This window comes from Calonectris borealis, chromosome 3, assembly GCF_964195595.1.
Source record: "Calonectris borealis chromosome 3, bCalBor7.hap1.2, whole genome shotgun sequence".
Taxonomy (NCBI): domain Eukaryota; kingdom Metazoa; phylum Chordata; class Aves; order Procellariiformes; family Procellariidae; genus Calonectris; species Calonectris borealis.
The window spans coordinates 55,859,237-55,871,993 of NC_134314.1; the positions used below are offsets into that span (position 1 = coordinate 55,859,237).

The 12,757-nt window shown below is 41.1% G+C and overlaps 1 protein-coding gene across 1 annotated transcript; it reads right to left on the minus strand.

The window, feature by feature from the left end:
• Positions 1-359: 359 nt before the first annotated feature.
• GPRC6A (G protein-coupled receptor class C group 6 member A) lies at positions 360-12,546 on the minus strand. The gene is made up of 6 exons (XM_075148081.1): positions 12,353-12,546; positions 10,426-10,729; positions 7,700-8,527; positions 4,649-4,861; positions 3,057-3,180; positions 360-1,480 (listed from the first exon to the last, which is right to left on the minus strand). Exons 1-6 carry the CDS (start codon positions 12,544-12,546, stop codon positions 360-362), a joined length of 2,784 nt encoding a protein of 927 aa, XP_075004182.1.
• Between the last annotated feature and the right edge of the window lie 211 nt (positions 12,547-12,757).

Sequence of the window (12,757 nt, forward strand, 5' to 3'; positions counted from 1 at the left end):
TGGGGTAAACCCATATGTTCCCACCTACGTGCCTGTGAGAAATAATAATTTCCTGACGCTTCTGCCTCACTCGGGGAAGTGAGACTGCAGAATAGGTTCCCGCAGGTCTACGTGAGCGGGCTGGGGAAGGAGGGGAGCTGCTGAAGGGCACTGCACCTCCTGGTGCCCGCAGGAGCAGGGGCCGGACTCGTGAGCAAGGAAAGCCTTGCAAATCTGGAAATGGATAACTGCTTAAGTACCAGAGGAGAAGGCATTTTGTGTGGCCTGCTGTCTTTGGGGATGCCAAAAGGAAAGAGGCCTGAAAGAGAAATGGCTCCCAAAGATGGCTTTTCATCTTCTACTACTTTAACACTGCCCAGTCATATGCTGGAGAGTCTTTTCCTGGCCATAGTCCTTGCAGTATTTTTGTGAAGAACTTCCCCTTTTATTAGTGTCTGCCCAGGCACTTGGAAATGGCAGTTTCCATTCACAGCGTTTTTCTCAGCTTTACACGAGTCTGAGACGGTAGCTTGGGAGCTGGAAGACTTTGAATCCAGAGAAATCTGACTAACAGCAATGCTGCCTGCGCTCTTGGAGGAATACGTGTAAATCATTTTGAGAAAGGCAGATTTTGTGTTTGTTTCTTGCTTGTAAATGATGATATAGCACTTTGGAAGAAAAGTGCAGCAGAGGATTCCATAATTGGATATTAAAACAACGATGATTTCCACTGCTGGCAGGTATTTGCCAAATGTAGTTGCATAGACAGGGATAAATACAATCCACGCTATAAAGTAAATTAGCATGCCAAAGGTGATGAATTTAGCTTCATTGTAGTTCTCTGGCAACTTCCTACCTTTAAAGGCAAATATGAAGCAAATGAAGGCTAGGGCAGCGATGTAGCCCAACATAATTCCAAAAGCCACGATAGAGCCCTCATTGCACTCCAGAATTATTGCTCTTGGGATGGAGAAATTTTGCTTTACAAAAGGTGTCCTAAATATTAGCCAGAAGGTGCAAATGATAACTTGAATTCCAGTGCAGGTGACCACAGTGGGAATAGGTTTATACATGCATTTCAGGAAATTCTGCAGCTTGGGATCAAAGCTGAAGGCTAGCAAAATTTTTAATGACTTTATTAAAATACATGAAATGCAGAGTGCAAAACTTATGCCAAAGAGGGCTTGCCTAGTTTTACACTTGAATTCTGTGGGTTCATCTATGAAGAAGACGGTGCTTAAAAAAATTAAGAAGTGGCTGAAAAGAATAATATAGCAGACAGTTAGACCTCCAGATGCTTTTACAACCGGCGTGTTCAAGTATTTAGTAAATATTACACTAATCGACAAAACCAGCACAACCCCAAAAGCAGAGAGGAGGAGGAGGAAAATAGCAAACCAGTCAGTCCAGGCGAGGAAATGGATTGTCTTTCTGTAGCATGTGGTACTGTTGACGGGAGCCCAGTAGGTTTTGTTGTTACATCGGTAGCAGTAATCCATATCTGAAAGCAGAAAAAGGAAGATAACTTAGAAACCCGAAGTAAATAAACTGCGAAGTGGATTATCGAGGCTTGAGATACAGGAGGAATGCGGGAAGGGCTGAGAAGGGGAATGGACAGAGCTGATTGCTTCCGACTATTGCGGTCGCCGACCAGGCGGAGGAGCTGCAGGGCTGCGGTGGCAGCGGTGCCAGTGGTGCCAGTGGTGGCAGCGGTGGCAGTGGTGGCTGTGGTTGGCAGCGGTGGCAGCGGTGGCAGCGGTGGTAGCGGTGCCAGTGGTGGCAGTGGTGGCAGTGGTGGCTGTGGTTGGCAGCGGTGGCAGCGGTGCCAGTGGTGGCAGTGGTGGCAGTGGTGGCAGCGGTGGCAGCGCCGGCTGCGGTGGCAGCGGCAGCAGGAGCAAAGGACGAATGCCGGCCAGCTGGGAGCAGGGGCTGCCTGCAGCCAGGGGCAGGGAGGGGACAGGGAGGATGAGCAAGGTCCTAAAACTGCCTTGGTCATGGCTGACTGGCAATACATAACCTGGCCAGAGCTCTGGACAGGCAAACTTTAACTGAAACCTGAACAATGACTTGAGAGTAAATCAATTCTCTTGCAGAAACTGGAACTATGTTTCTTTTGTTTACCTATTTTGACAAGGAAAAAACCCAACTTTCTCTTTACAGACAGCTTTTGAAATACAACAGCAAGAATAAACATTGCTTTAGATTATGCTTTGAAAGGTTACTTTTGCATTAAAATTCCTATCCTCTGATATGGAGAAATTTCACAATTCTTTGAATTAAAAAGATAAAATTTAATTTCCTTCTGCCCTCAGGATATTAAAATACATTGTACCGCAATTTTCTTAATTCCATCTCTCTCCTTCATATTTAATTTTCCCCTTTAAAAAATTTTGCTCAAACCTATAAATGAACCAGTGGTAAAGTACACATCAGACCTGATACTAGAAAGTATTACTGTACAGTTATATCAAGCTTGACAGTACTCCCTGGTAAGACAAAAAATATGCTGGTAAGCAAAATACATAACCCTTGAACTTTGTAGACTCATAGAATGGTTTGGGCTGGAAGGGAACTTCAAAGATCACCTAATCCAACCCTCCTGCCGTGGGCAGGAACACCTTCCACTAGACCATGTTGCTCAAAGCCCCATCCAACCTGGCCTTGAACACTTCCAGGGATGGGGCATCCACAACTTCTCTGGGCAACCTGTTCCAGTGTCTCACCACTCTCATAGTGAAGGATTTCTTCCTTATTGGACTGGATGTACTGCAGAAAGACAGGGAAGCAAGGCTCTATTTTAATGAGAGTCAGTCTCACTGATAAATCAGTCAGACTTTCCATCCTAACAAAGGATAATCTTAGTCAACTGGAAAATCGAATTACTTTATGTTTGGTCTTCTAAAAAGCATTTAAACCAAGTTTTATAGGCTGAACACTTGTATTTGGGAAACTGAATTTAAACAAATATTTTAATCCCATTCCAAAGTTATATCCAAGGTTGCCAAGACACATTATACCCAAACAAAACAATTGTATTGATGTCTAAATAAACCTTTATTTGGATCACAATTCCTTACCTGTTTGATTGCTGTAATGGTTTTCTGGGCAGGAAACACACTCGTAGCAGCATGTGTGTGGACTTTCTGTAACCTTTTTCATCTGTCCTGGCCTGCAGTGCTGGGAGCATGTTGACTGAACCTTCTGCAGTGTGCAGAGAAAAAAAAAATCAGCTCAGGCCCAACTAATTACTAAGAACCATTAAAATAAACATCCAGTAATTCTGCAATTTGCAGTCTCTTTTTGTATCTAACACATTTTAAGGGAATCTGAAAATGATGCTGAAAAAAGGCATTGTAGGCTCCGTGTTTCTTGTATTTTCTCCACACAGTCAACAAGTGACAGGATGGAGCATTATCTACCTGATAATTTTATTTTTTGGCCCTGAATGCCAATCAGTGGAACTGTCTGTACCTTTAAAATCCAGATCAAAGTGTCTCGTCCAGCTTTGAACCTGGGATTTAGACTGCTGAGGATCAGCTCCAAAGAAAGCCCAGAAGTATCTGGTGGGGGATTCGAGTGGAATGCTTCACAAGTGAGATCCTGAAACTCTGCTCGGCTGCTCTGAGCCCAATGGACCCACCTCGACTCGGGGGAGACACCTCGGCTCAGGGGAGACACCTGGGCGGGTGCTCTGCACTGCAGCTCTGACATTCCTGACCCTCGGCATCTCATCCCTGAGCCGTGAAGCACGACTCTGGGGGGTATGATCAGGGCCTTCTCTCGAGGTCTGAGTTCAGGTCCTCCTTCCAAAGACAATTTTTTTGTAAAATGGAGAAGCAGTCCTGAGGGACACTACTATTTCTTCTCTCTCCAGGATGGTGCTCGCAAGGAGGTGGAGACACTTCCTTGCCATCCTGGGCAGTGCCAGTAAGAGGGACAAGATTTGAGGTTTTCTTCTGTCCTCAGCCTTTTCTGTCAGCTGAGACTTGAATTCAGCCCACCTAGTAAGCAGCCTCTCCCCATCCCATTAGCGGTGCATACTTTGCAGCACTGAGCTGCACAAGGAACCAAGACCTCCACCCATGCACAGATGACAGATTATTCAACTGGAACTGGCCGGGGCCACCCACTAGTCCTGTCTACACCAGTGCCAGGGCTCCAGGTGGTGCCACCTACCTCAGACTCCTGTAGTTATGCTCACCCCAGCTCTAACAGGAGCAAATAATCCACAAAACCTTTTTTTCTTTTTTTTTTTTTTAAACAGTAAAGTCAACAGATATGAGTCTTCATGTACAAAATAAATGGTGGTGTTATGTAAGAGAGGGGGCTTTTATACACAGTCATTTTTTATTTTAAACCCCCTTTTCATGATTCTGGAATAGCATCCTTAAGACAGACATAACTTCTATTGCTTATCTTAGTTGACCTCTTAGAAGCACTCTGGAGAAATAGCTCAATTTCAAATCACTGAGCCTGCTCTCAGGCTAACATGGTTCTCAGGGTGCATGAAGGTGGTGGAATAAACCCAGAGAGGATTCTTTGCTCTAAAAGGAGAACATGAAACCACAAGAGAGATTTCTAGCTGACACATACTTCCATTGCAAATACTGGAAGGAGAAGAAAACACATGAAGCAAATTCACATGTTATGTCAACAAATTAAAAGTTACCTTTAAATCCAGAAATTCTTTTTTTTTCTCCTCATCCTCAAAGATAAAGCCACCTTTCTCTGGGTCATATTCTGCCATAGTGGTGATTTCCATGCGGCCATTAATTTCTTTCCAAAGAAGTACATTGTAACTTGTGCTTATATCTCCGTTGGAGTCAAACTTGATTTCTTTATCATCATCAATGACTGTAACTTTTTTAAGTTCTTCAAGGAGCTGAACATAAGTATAAGGAACAATAACATACATCAGTATCATGTCAGTGTGATAAACTCAATAGTTTAACATCTGTGTGATAATATCAAGTTAAAAAGAAATGTTGCCTTTTAGGAGTAAAAGAAATCTTAAAATTAACAGGCATCTTTATAACTGTTTAATTTGATGTCCTACGCAGAATTATGTTATTCAGACAATCCTGTTGACCTTAAAAAATCTATTAATAAAAAAATCATCATTTCTTAACTCTATGCAATGTGTACAAATACTCATGTTAATATTATTTTCTGGCCTTGGAAATTTTGATACGATGATGGGAAAGAAAAGGTTTTTGCTTGCAGCAACTAATGGCCTTTTGGAACTCCCCTTCTTGTAAAGAACGACTGTGAATGGCGCTCCTGTTGTTACTTTACTGTCACCAGAGTCGACCTGGGCAAGATTTGCTTCCAGAGTAACCTCCCCCAGCGTGTCTGGAAATATCTAACATTGTTTTCAGCTGTGACTCTGACTGATAGCGCGTATTGCAAGGTGAGACTCAGAACTGTTAAATGAACAATACGTGCCAGTTTGCTCAGATGAAGTGATCAATGGCACAATGGCAATAAACAGCTAGGCCATGTTTGATGGATCGTAGGAAATATCAGAACAAGCATGCTTTAATAAGGCAACTGTCCAGCTTCATATTGCAACCCATTCTGTTCACAGGGGGAAATTTCTGTCTCCCTCATCACAAACAGCCGGATCAAAAAGTTCTGTGGGAATCTGGGAAAGGACAGGTTAAGGCACGTGTAATCCACTCCCAATTCAGGGGGAGACTATAGAAGGACTTTCATTAGCTGCCGTGGTTCTTACTTGAAGCAAAGGCTTTATCCCTTTGCAGGCCTAACGATTTTTGGCAACAGGGATTAATTAACAAAAAAAAACCCCAAGGTTTTGGTGAAAGGCTGGATTTAACTGCCGTTTGAAAAGCACGCTCCTACATGGATTCATTTGTGATATTTGTAGCATTTAATGAACATACTGGCAAGTATATTACTTCAATAGGCTTTGGCAAATATATGTATATTACACATCTGGTGTATATAACGTGTCATTTTTTCATGTATAATGTAATTTTTTGAGAGTTCATATACTCTCACTGCGTCTCTACCAACTTATGAAGAACCAAAGTGTGCTTCTAACCAATATTGCATTTGAGTTAGATAGTTGTGTGGGACTGAATAGGAATTTTTTAATTGTATATACTCAGGCTAGCCATTTAATCTTTTTCTTCTCCACTTTTCTAATTTCCCTAACAATATGGGAACAACAGAGCTTTTGAATACATCTTGAACTGCAGACAGAAGGGGCTAACAATTAGCAACATTTTGATGTAACTGATGGTATTTTTGCAGTCTTTAATACCAATGACTGTCGTTTCTTTGTATGTGGAGATGTGTGATATGGATTAGTTGCATCCTAAGCTTTATATATATATAACCATTTCTAGAGACTTTAAATTCAGTGTAGAGGAAATGTATTACAAAAACAGCACAGGGGGAATAACTATCTCTTTCAGATTTCTTCATGAGTTCTTAGCCTCTTAACCGGACTTTTAATTTGGGTGGTTTGGGTTCTAATTCAGCACAGCAGTTCCATAAAGTTGCATCCCCTGTAGAGCAGTCCTGAATTTGTCCCATTTGCATTTACAAATTCATGTAAGAGTCTGATTGTTACTGTTTTTTTTTTTTTTTTTTCAAATCCCCTATCTTGGTTTGACCTGCCCTGACCTAGGACAAGAGGTCAGAGCAAGTCAGAGTGCTTCAGTGTTGTTTGACTTTTAAATGAACTTTTGTTTAATCCTCTGAGTAAAAGTGTGTAAAAGTGAATACTCCTGAGCAGGTTCTTGGGTAAAAGGTCAGGTCAGGTTTACTTGTCTGATTTTTCCTCTTCTTTTCCCACCCAGTAGGGTTTGTTAACAAGTACCTCACCCATCTTAAAGATTGTGTCTAATTTTCCTACCAGTCACTTCAGTATAAATCAAGATCAGACAGAGGAATAGTCTGTTGCATTTTCACTTTCAAGTAAAGATTCATTATAGAGGAAAATGCCTGAATTCAGACAGAACAGAGACAATGGTGAGAGAGAGAGGGGAAAATTGAAACTCTTTGGTAAATGCTCCTATCCTGCAATATCCCCATCTCTCAAGAGCACTCATTGCTGTGTATTACAGTGGTTGGCAGCAACAGGACCGACCACTAGTAGCTGAATAGCAGATAAGTCAAATGTAGGTTGACTATACATTTTATTCTATCCCACATGAGTAGCTAGCAAGATGTTCCAGCAAGGAGCCTACAGACTGGAGCCTTCATCCAAGCTGGTGCCTACTCTGTGTGTTCTTTGAAGGTGATGGGGGAAGTGTTAGGGTAGCTAATGAAGCTCAGCAGCTAAAGATCCCTTCTGCACCGTGGGAGTCACATGTTTACAGCCATTGCTATTGTATCCATGAAGGAGGAGATGGTGGGTATGCAGTTACTCATGATCAGTTAGCTATCTGTATGTGAAACGCCATAATCATTCCCTGTCTACAGCAGAACACGGCCATGGCTTAGCACCACTTCTGTCTCTACCTGGGCCAAAAAAAGGGAGACAAAACTGGATTCTAGTTCTCAGCACTGCACCAGTTAGATGCTGCTGCTCTAGCACATAGTCTGCGATTTCAGTTAGTGAAGAAAGGCAGGAACAGGAATAAAAAGTCATTTAGTAAAAGGACTAAGCTAGTAAATCCAGGAATGTGGGAGCAAAAATGAGATGAAAGCTTTGCAGAAAGAATGAGACCTGAAAAAATTAACATCATACCTCCCAGGGAGTGAAGGCAGAGGGATCCTTGCAGTTTCTGTCTTTGCATTGCCCTTTAATGGCGTGAGCAATGGCATAGACTGCAAGCATAGTACTATGGATAAATCCTGGTTCAATGTTAGCATTCAAAAAATCATCTCTCCAGATCTGATGTTTATTTTCAACATTTTGCAGTAGAACATCCTGGGACTGGTTTGAAATGCACATTTGAAAATCGTGGTATTCCAGGTGTGCACAGACTGACAAAAGCATAATATATTCATGTAAAAACTTGTTGTTGTCAGTGGGCTTTTCATGAAGGTTTCTCAGAAAATCTTGGAACGTGGAGATGTCTCCACTTTTAAATCCAAATCCCACAATGGTCCCCAGCTGTCTGATATTGGGAATTGTACTGATTTTGACTGCAGCCGACCAATTATCGCTTGCAATCCAGATTTTCTTTACATTCCTCTCAACTGCCTTCTTAAACAGTTTGAGCACATGGAACTGTCTCATAAAGACAACAATAACATTTACTCTGGTTTCCTTGACAATCTTCTCAATTGCGTGGTCAACTTTGGTGTGAAAGGTGTTGTCAGAGAGATAGGCAGGCAGCATTTCTTTAAAAGCTATGCAAACATTGTTTGCCATGGCCTGCACCCCAAAGCTCTCCAGAGCAAAGCGCCCATTGTCATCATCAGTGGCTATTACTCCAATCCAGTTCCACCCAGACTCACAGATCAAGTGGGCCATTGCTCTTGTCTGATGGAAATCACTGGGGATAGTCCTGAAGAAAGAAGGAAACCGGATTTTGTCACTGAGGATTTCAGCTGATGACGCAGGACTGACCTAGGAAGAGCGAACAATTCAGTTATGGAAGAGGTTTCCTCCAAAGGATGCCAAGAGGTCCAAAACTGCCACAATTGCTCTTTCATCCAGCTTGACCCAGGGCTCCATCCTCCTGTGACTGAACATCAACAAGGTGCAGCCAAATGGGGCAGGTTCCCTCATCCTGCTATTCGGATGCAGACTCATGCCCAGTACCGCTTCCATTATTTTCATCCTCATGCACATAATTACTTACTTCGGCAAAGGCAGAGAATAAAACCTTTCAAAATGGATATGACAGTTTTGCTGGTATAAGGATTTTGGTTTACTCTGTTCAGATACCATCAACATGCTATTTAAAACAATATTTAAAACATTGGAATCATTAAGTATTGTTTGAGTTGTTATTCAAATTGCTAGTACCCTTACGTTTTGAAGTATTTTTCTAACACTGAGTATGTTAGTATGGTTCACCCACATACGTATTTTCTTCCCAAGATTTAATTACTATATTTTAAAAGGATCCTTAAGTCTGTTAGAAGAACCTCCCAGAAAAACAAACAGTAACCAATACTACAGAATGCTGTGAGTCTTTCACATAAAAGATTTATTACCTTTTTCTTGTGAATGTAGCTAGAAAAAGGTAAATGGAACATTGTTATTTAAATCTCTTTAGTTTTAATCCTTTTTTATTTGTTTGTAGGAGGTTTTTCCCCTACATTTATATTTCATACATTGCTTGACAGTTCTTAAAAAATAAATCTAAGCTTTCCAAAATGAGAGTCGCCTGCCTGGAGAAGATACCAAATCTTACTATTGTCAGAAGATTACAGATGCTATTGATAAGAAAAATCTGATGGGTCACCTTTTTCATCTCTATGTCCCAATGCAGATTTGTTTCATCACTTGCCTTTCGATTATGTCCAAGTGTGGCATTTAATTTTCATACTTAGTATTGCTCCCGTGGTGGAGCTGGAGGTCATAATTACTTCCTACCATTGCAGAGGAAGAGATTCAGTTAGAAGTTATGTTCAGTTCAGATTTTGCCTCTTTTGCACCTGTTTGGTTACTATGTTGCTACTTTGCAGTAAGGTAATTTATGTCAAATCGCCCAACGCGAGGTGCAACACAGGATGGTGTGGAAGTGGATCTCCTTCTTCCTTATTGGTCCTGGCCTTGACCCCAACTCTTTTACAATGGTGAAAGTAAAAATGCAAGCACCAGCCTAAGTGCAAGTGCGGGACTGTACTCATCCTAGAGAGGTCAGAAATAGAGACGGATGTTTTGGGAAGGACCAGTATGGATCTAGAGAGTTGTATTCCTTCTTTTCTATAGCTGCTTGATGAGTAACAGGAGTAAAACTGTCTTTTAGAGCAATATTCCTCACTTCCCTATCCATAGTTAAAACAGAGTACAAAATCCAACCTATCTCAGGCAGGAGAGAATTTCCAAATTTCTGGCTAAACTGGATTTTTTCTTTTTTTTTTTTTTCCCCCCAGCTTCAGATTGGGTATTGTCATATTTACCACCAGGCAGACTAGACATGGCGGGTGTAACTTGGTTGCCTGAACGAAGTCCTTGAGTGGCATCTGAGGTACACTAGAGTAACTGGCACAGGCATGCAGGACTGACTAATGGTGCTGCCAGGCTGACAAGAGCCCAGCATCATCCTGAAATAGCACTCGGAAGCATGTGCCTCGGGCATATAAAATAGCCCTTGCTGCCTTTGTTTAGGCAGGTGAATCGATCTCTTCATTTGGAGTTGGATCCCACCCCTCCCGATGTCTTTAGGTTGAGTCAAATCCTGCCCTGTAGCAAATATGTGGCTTTTGCAATCCCTATGATCAGAGCCGCACCTTTATTCTAAGTGTGGTAAATTTGACCCTCTGTCCAAAATGAAATAGCTCCCTCAAACCTACCTGTGGGATTAGTTGCAAAGCCAACAGCCTTGAAACTGCCATTGACACCTCCGAGTAGCTGGCTCCAGTGACTGCCTTAATTCTCGGGACGTAGTCTGAGTAGTTACACTTGAACTCTACAACGTCCTTCGAAGAATTGAATTTAGCCAGGAACCTCAGGGCAGACCCCATGGCTTTTGTAACTTCTGCACACGTGTCATAGATTTCGTAGCCCAGAGTAACTCCAGATAACAGCGTTGAATTGTTGATCGTTTCAATAGCGTGTATCATGGCAAGTGTCTGAAGAAAAATTTGAATTTCGAAGCTGTCAGGAAACACAGAAGTTTTATTTTAGAAAAACATTGCTGGGAACAAGGCTGAAGCAAAGTCCATTTTGAGCATAACCCTTAGAATTTGACAACTACTGAAAAGAAGTGATGGATAGTAAGTTTTGTGTGATTTGCTTGGGTTTTAGTGTCCAAAAGATTAGAAACCGTCTATTTTTGTCTCACCTAAATGGGAGGTTAAGCAAACTAAACACAAAACTTAAGATATACCTGAATAAAAGTGTTTTTCTGAAAAAAACAGGTACTAAAAAATTAGTTTTCATGTTACATGAAAATTTGCAAGTGATATCTTCAGGAAGCATCTGTCAAAGTCAGTGAAACTATTCCAATTTTTGCTTCATTTGCCCAGTAAGCTTTTTTAAAAATGTATTTACTTTCACCAAAAGCATGAAACAAAGAAAAGAAAGGACTAAATATTTCAGAATAGAAGAAAATATTTCAGAGGTTGAGGTCTTCTAGTGGTTGCATCAATGTTCCTAAAATACTCTCTAAACCTGATGAAGTTAGTGCAGCTATTCCCCTTATCTCCAGTGGATATTATAACAGATGCTTAATCAGAACTGTGCTAGCACAAAAGGTCTGCAATACAACCAACTCTCTTCTCAGGCAAGCTTCTCTAAAGTTTACAAATCTTGTAAACCAAATTAAATTTCAAATGGACCTGAGACAATTTATGACTTGTAGAAAAATAATGGAAGACTGACAAAATTATCAACTTCGTCATTGTTTTGAAATAAATCCAGATGGACACGTGCATGTCCAGCTGATTATTACATTCAAATTTGGGATTAAGTTGCAGGTAAAACTCAAATAAAATTTGAGGATTTGCACCTGTATTAAAATTAAAGAAAAAGCATATTTGGAATTCCTGGGCTTAGGAAAGCTTTATTATATACTTAAAATGAAGCTCTTCACCAGGTTTCCTGTGCATTCTTTCCAGAAAAATGGATGTTTCAAACACAGTAGGATTTGGAGCCAACAAAATAAATATTCTGATGCACAGTCTGAACCTGAACGCATACATGACATGTTTATATATAGTCTATCCTATAACATAATGCAATGATTATAATACAAAGGGTAATAATTACAGTAATTATAACAATCATTACAATCTAGTCAGCAAAGTACTATCATAGATTACAGCTGAGCTGCCCTGTGAGGTGGGGGACGTACTTTAATATGTGCTTAGGTGAAATGGAACAGTCTGCCTGTGTTCAAATCATGTAGGTGCAACTTCATAACAAATAATGAACAACTGCACAGCAGAGTACTTTAGACATATAGCAACAAATTAGCATTTACATGGAAATTAAATGACTGTTCAGCACAAACCTCCAGGGCTATTTGATTATATATGAAGATTGAAATAGGATCAAATGCTCATTCCCTTCCTCAGGCAGCCACAGTATTTTTTACTGTAACTTTGCCATACTTTGTCATCCTGTATTAATTTATGTGCAATTTATGTGATGTCCAAGGTCTTTTAAAAGACTAAGAAAGGCAAGAGAACCAGATTTTGTGGATCTTAATACAAGACGTACATGCCCGATGTCAGTGATCTCCTCTTTGCTATATATGTAATTTCGAGTATTACTCACCCAGCACAATTCTGAATTACTGGCTTGATGGGATGTTCTTCTGGATGCAGCATTTCGCTGTGAACTGCGAACAAGCCTCCAATAACAATGTCCCCCGGAGAACTGGCGCCCACAAAGTCATCAGTATTCTGGCAAGAGAAAGCGATATCAGTGCCGATCACAAAGCAGGGGATCAAAAAGCTAACGAATGCCATGTTTCTGTTTCCCTTGCTCACTACCAGCTTTAAGTCAATTAAGCGAGCTGCAGGGCCAACAAGGGCTCCTATGTCATCTATAAACAGCAGCGAAGGAAAAGGGCTGCACCCAGGAGTTAGTCACACCTCATAAGGTGCTTGTGTTTGCTTCACTGGCTGAGGCTACTTTACTGAAGGTACTAAAGCAACGCTGTCACATAAAATGTGAGGG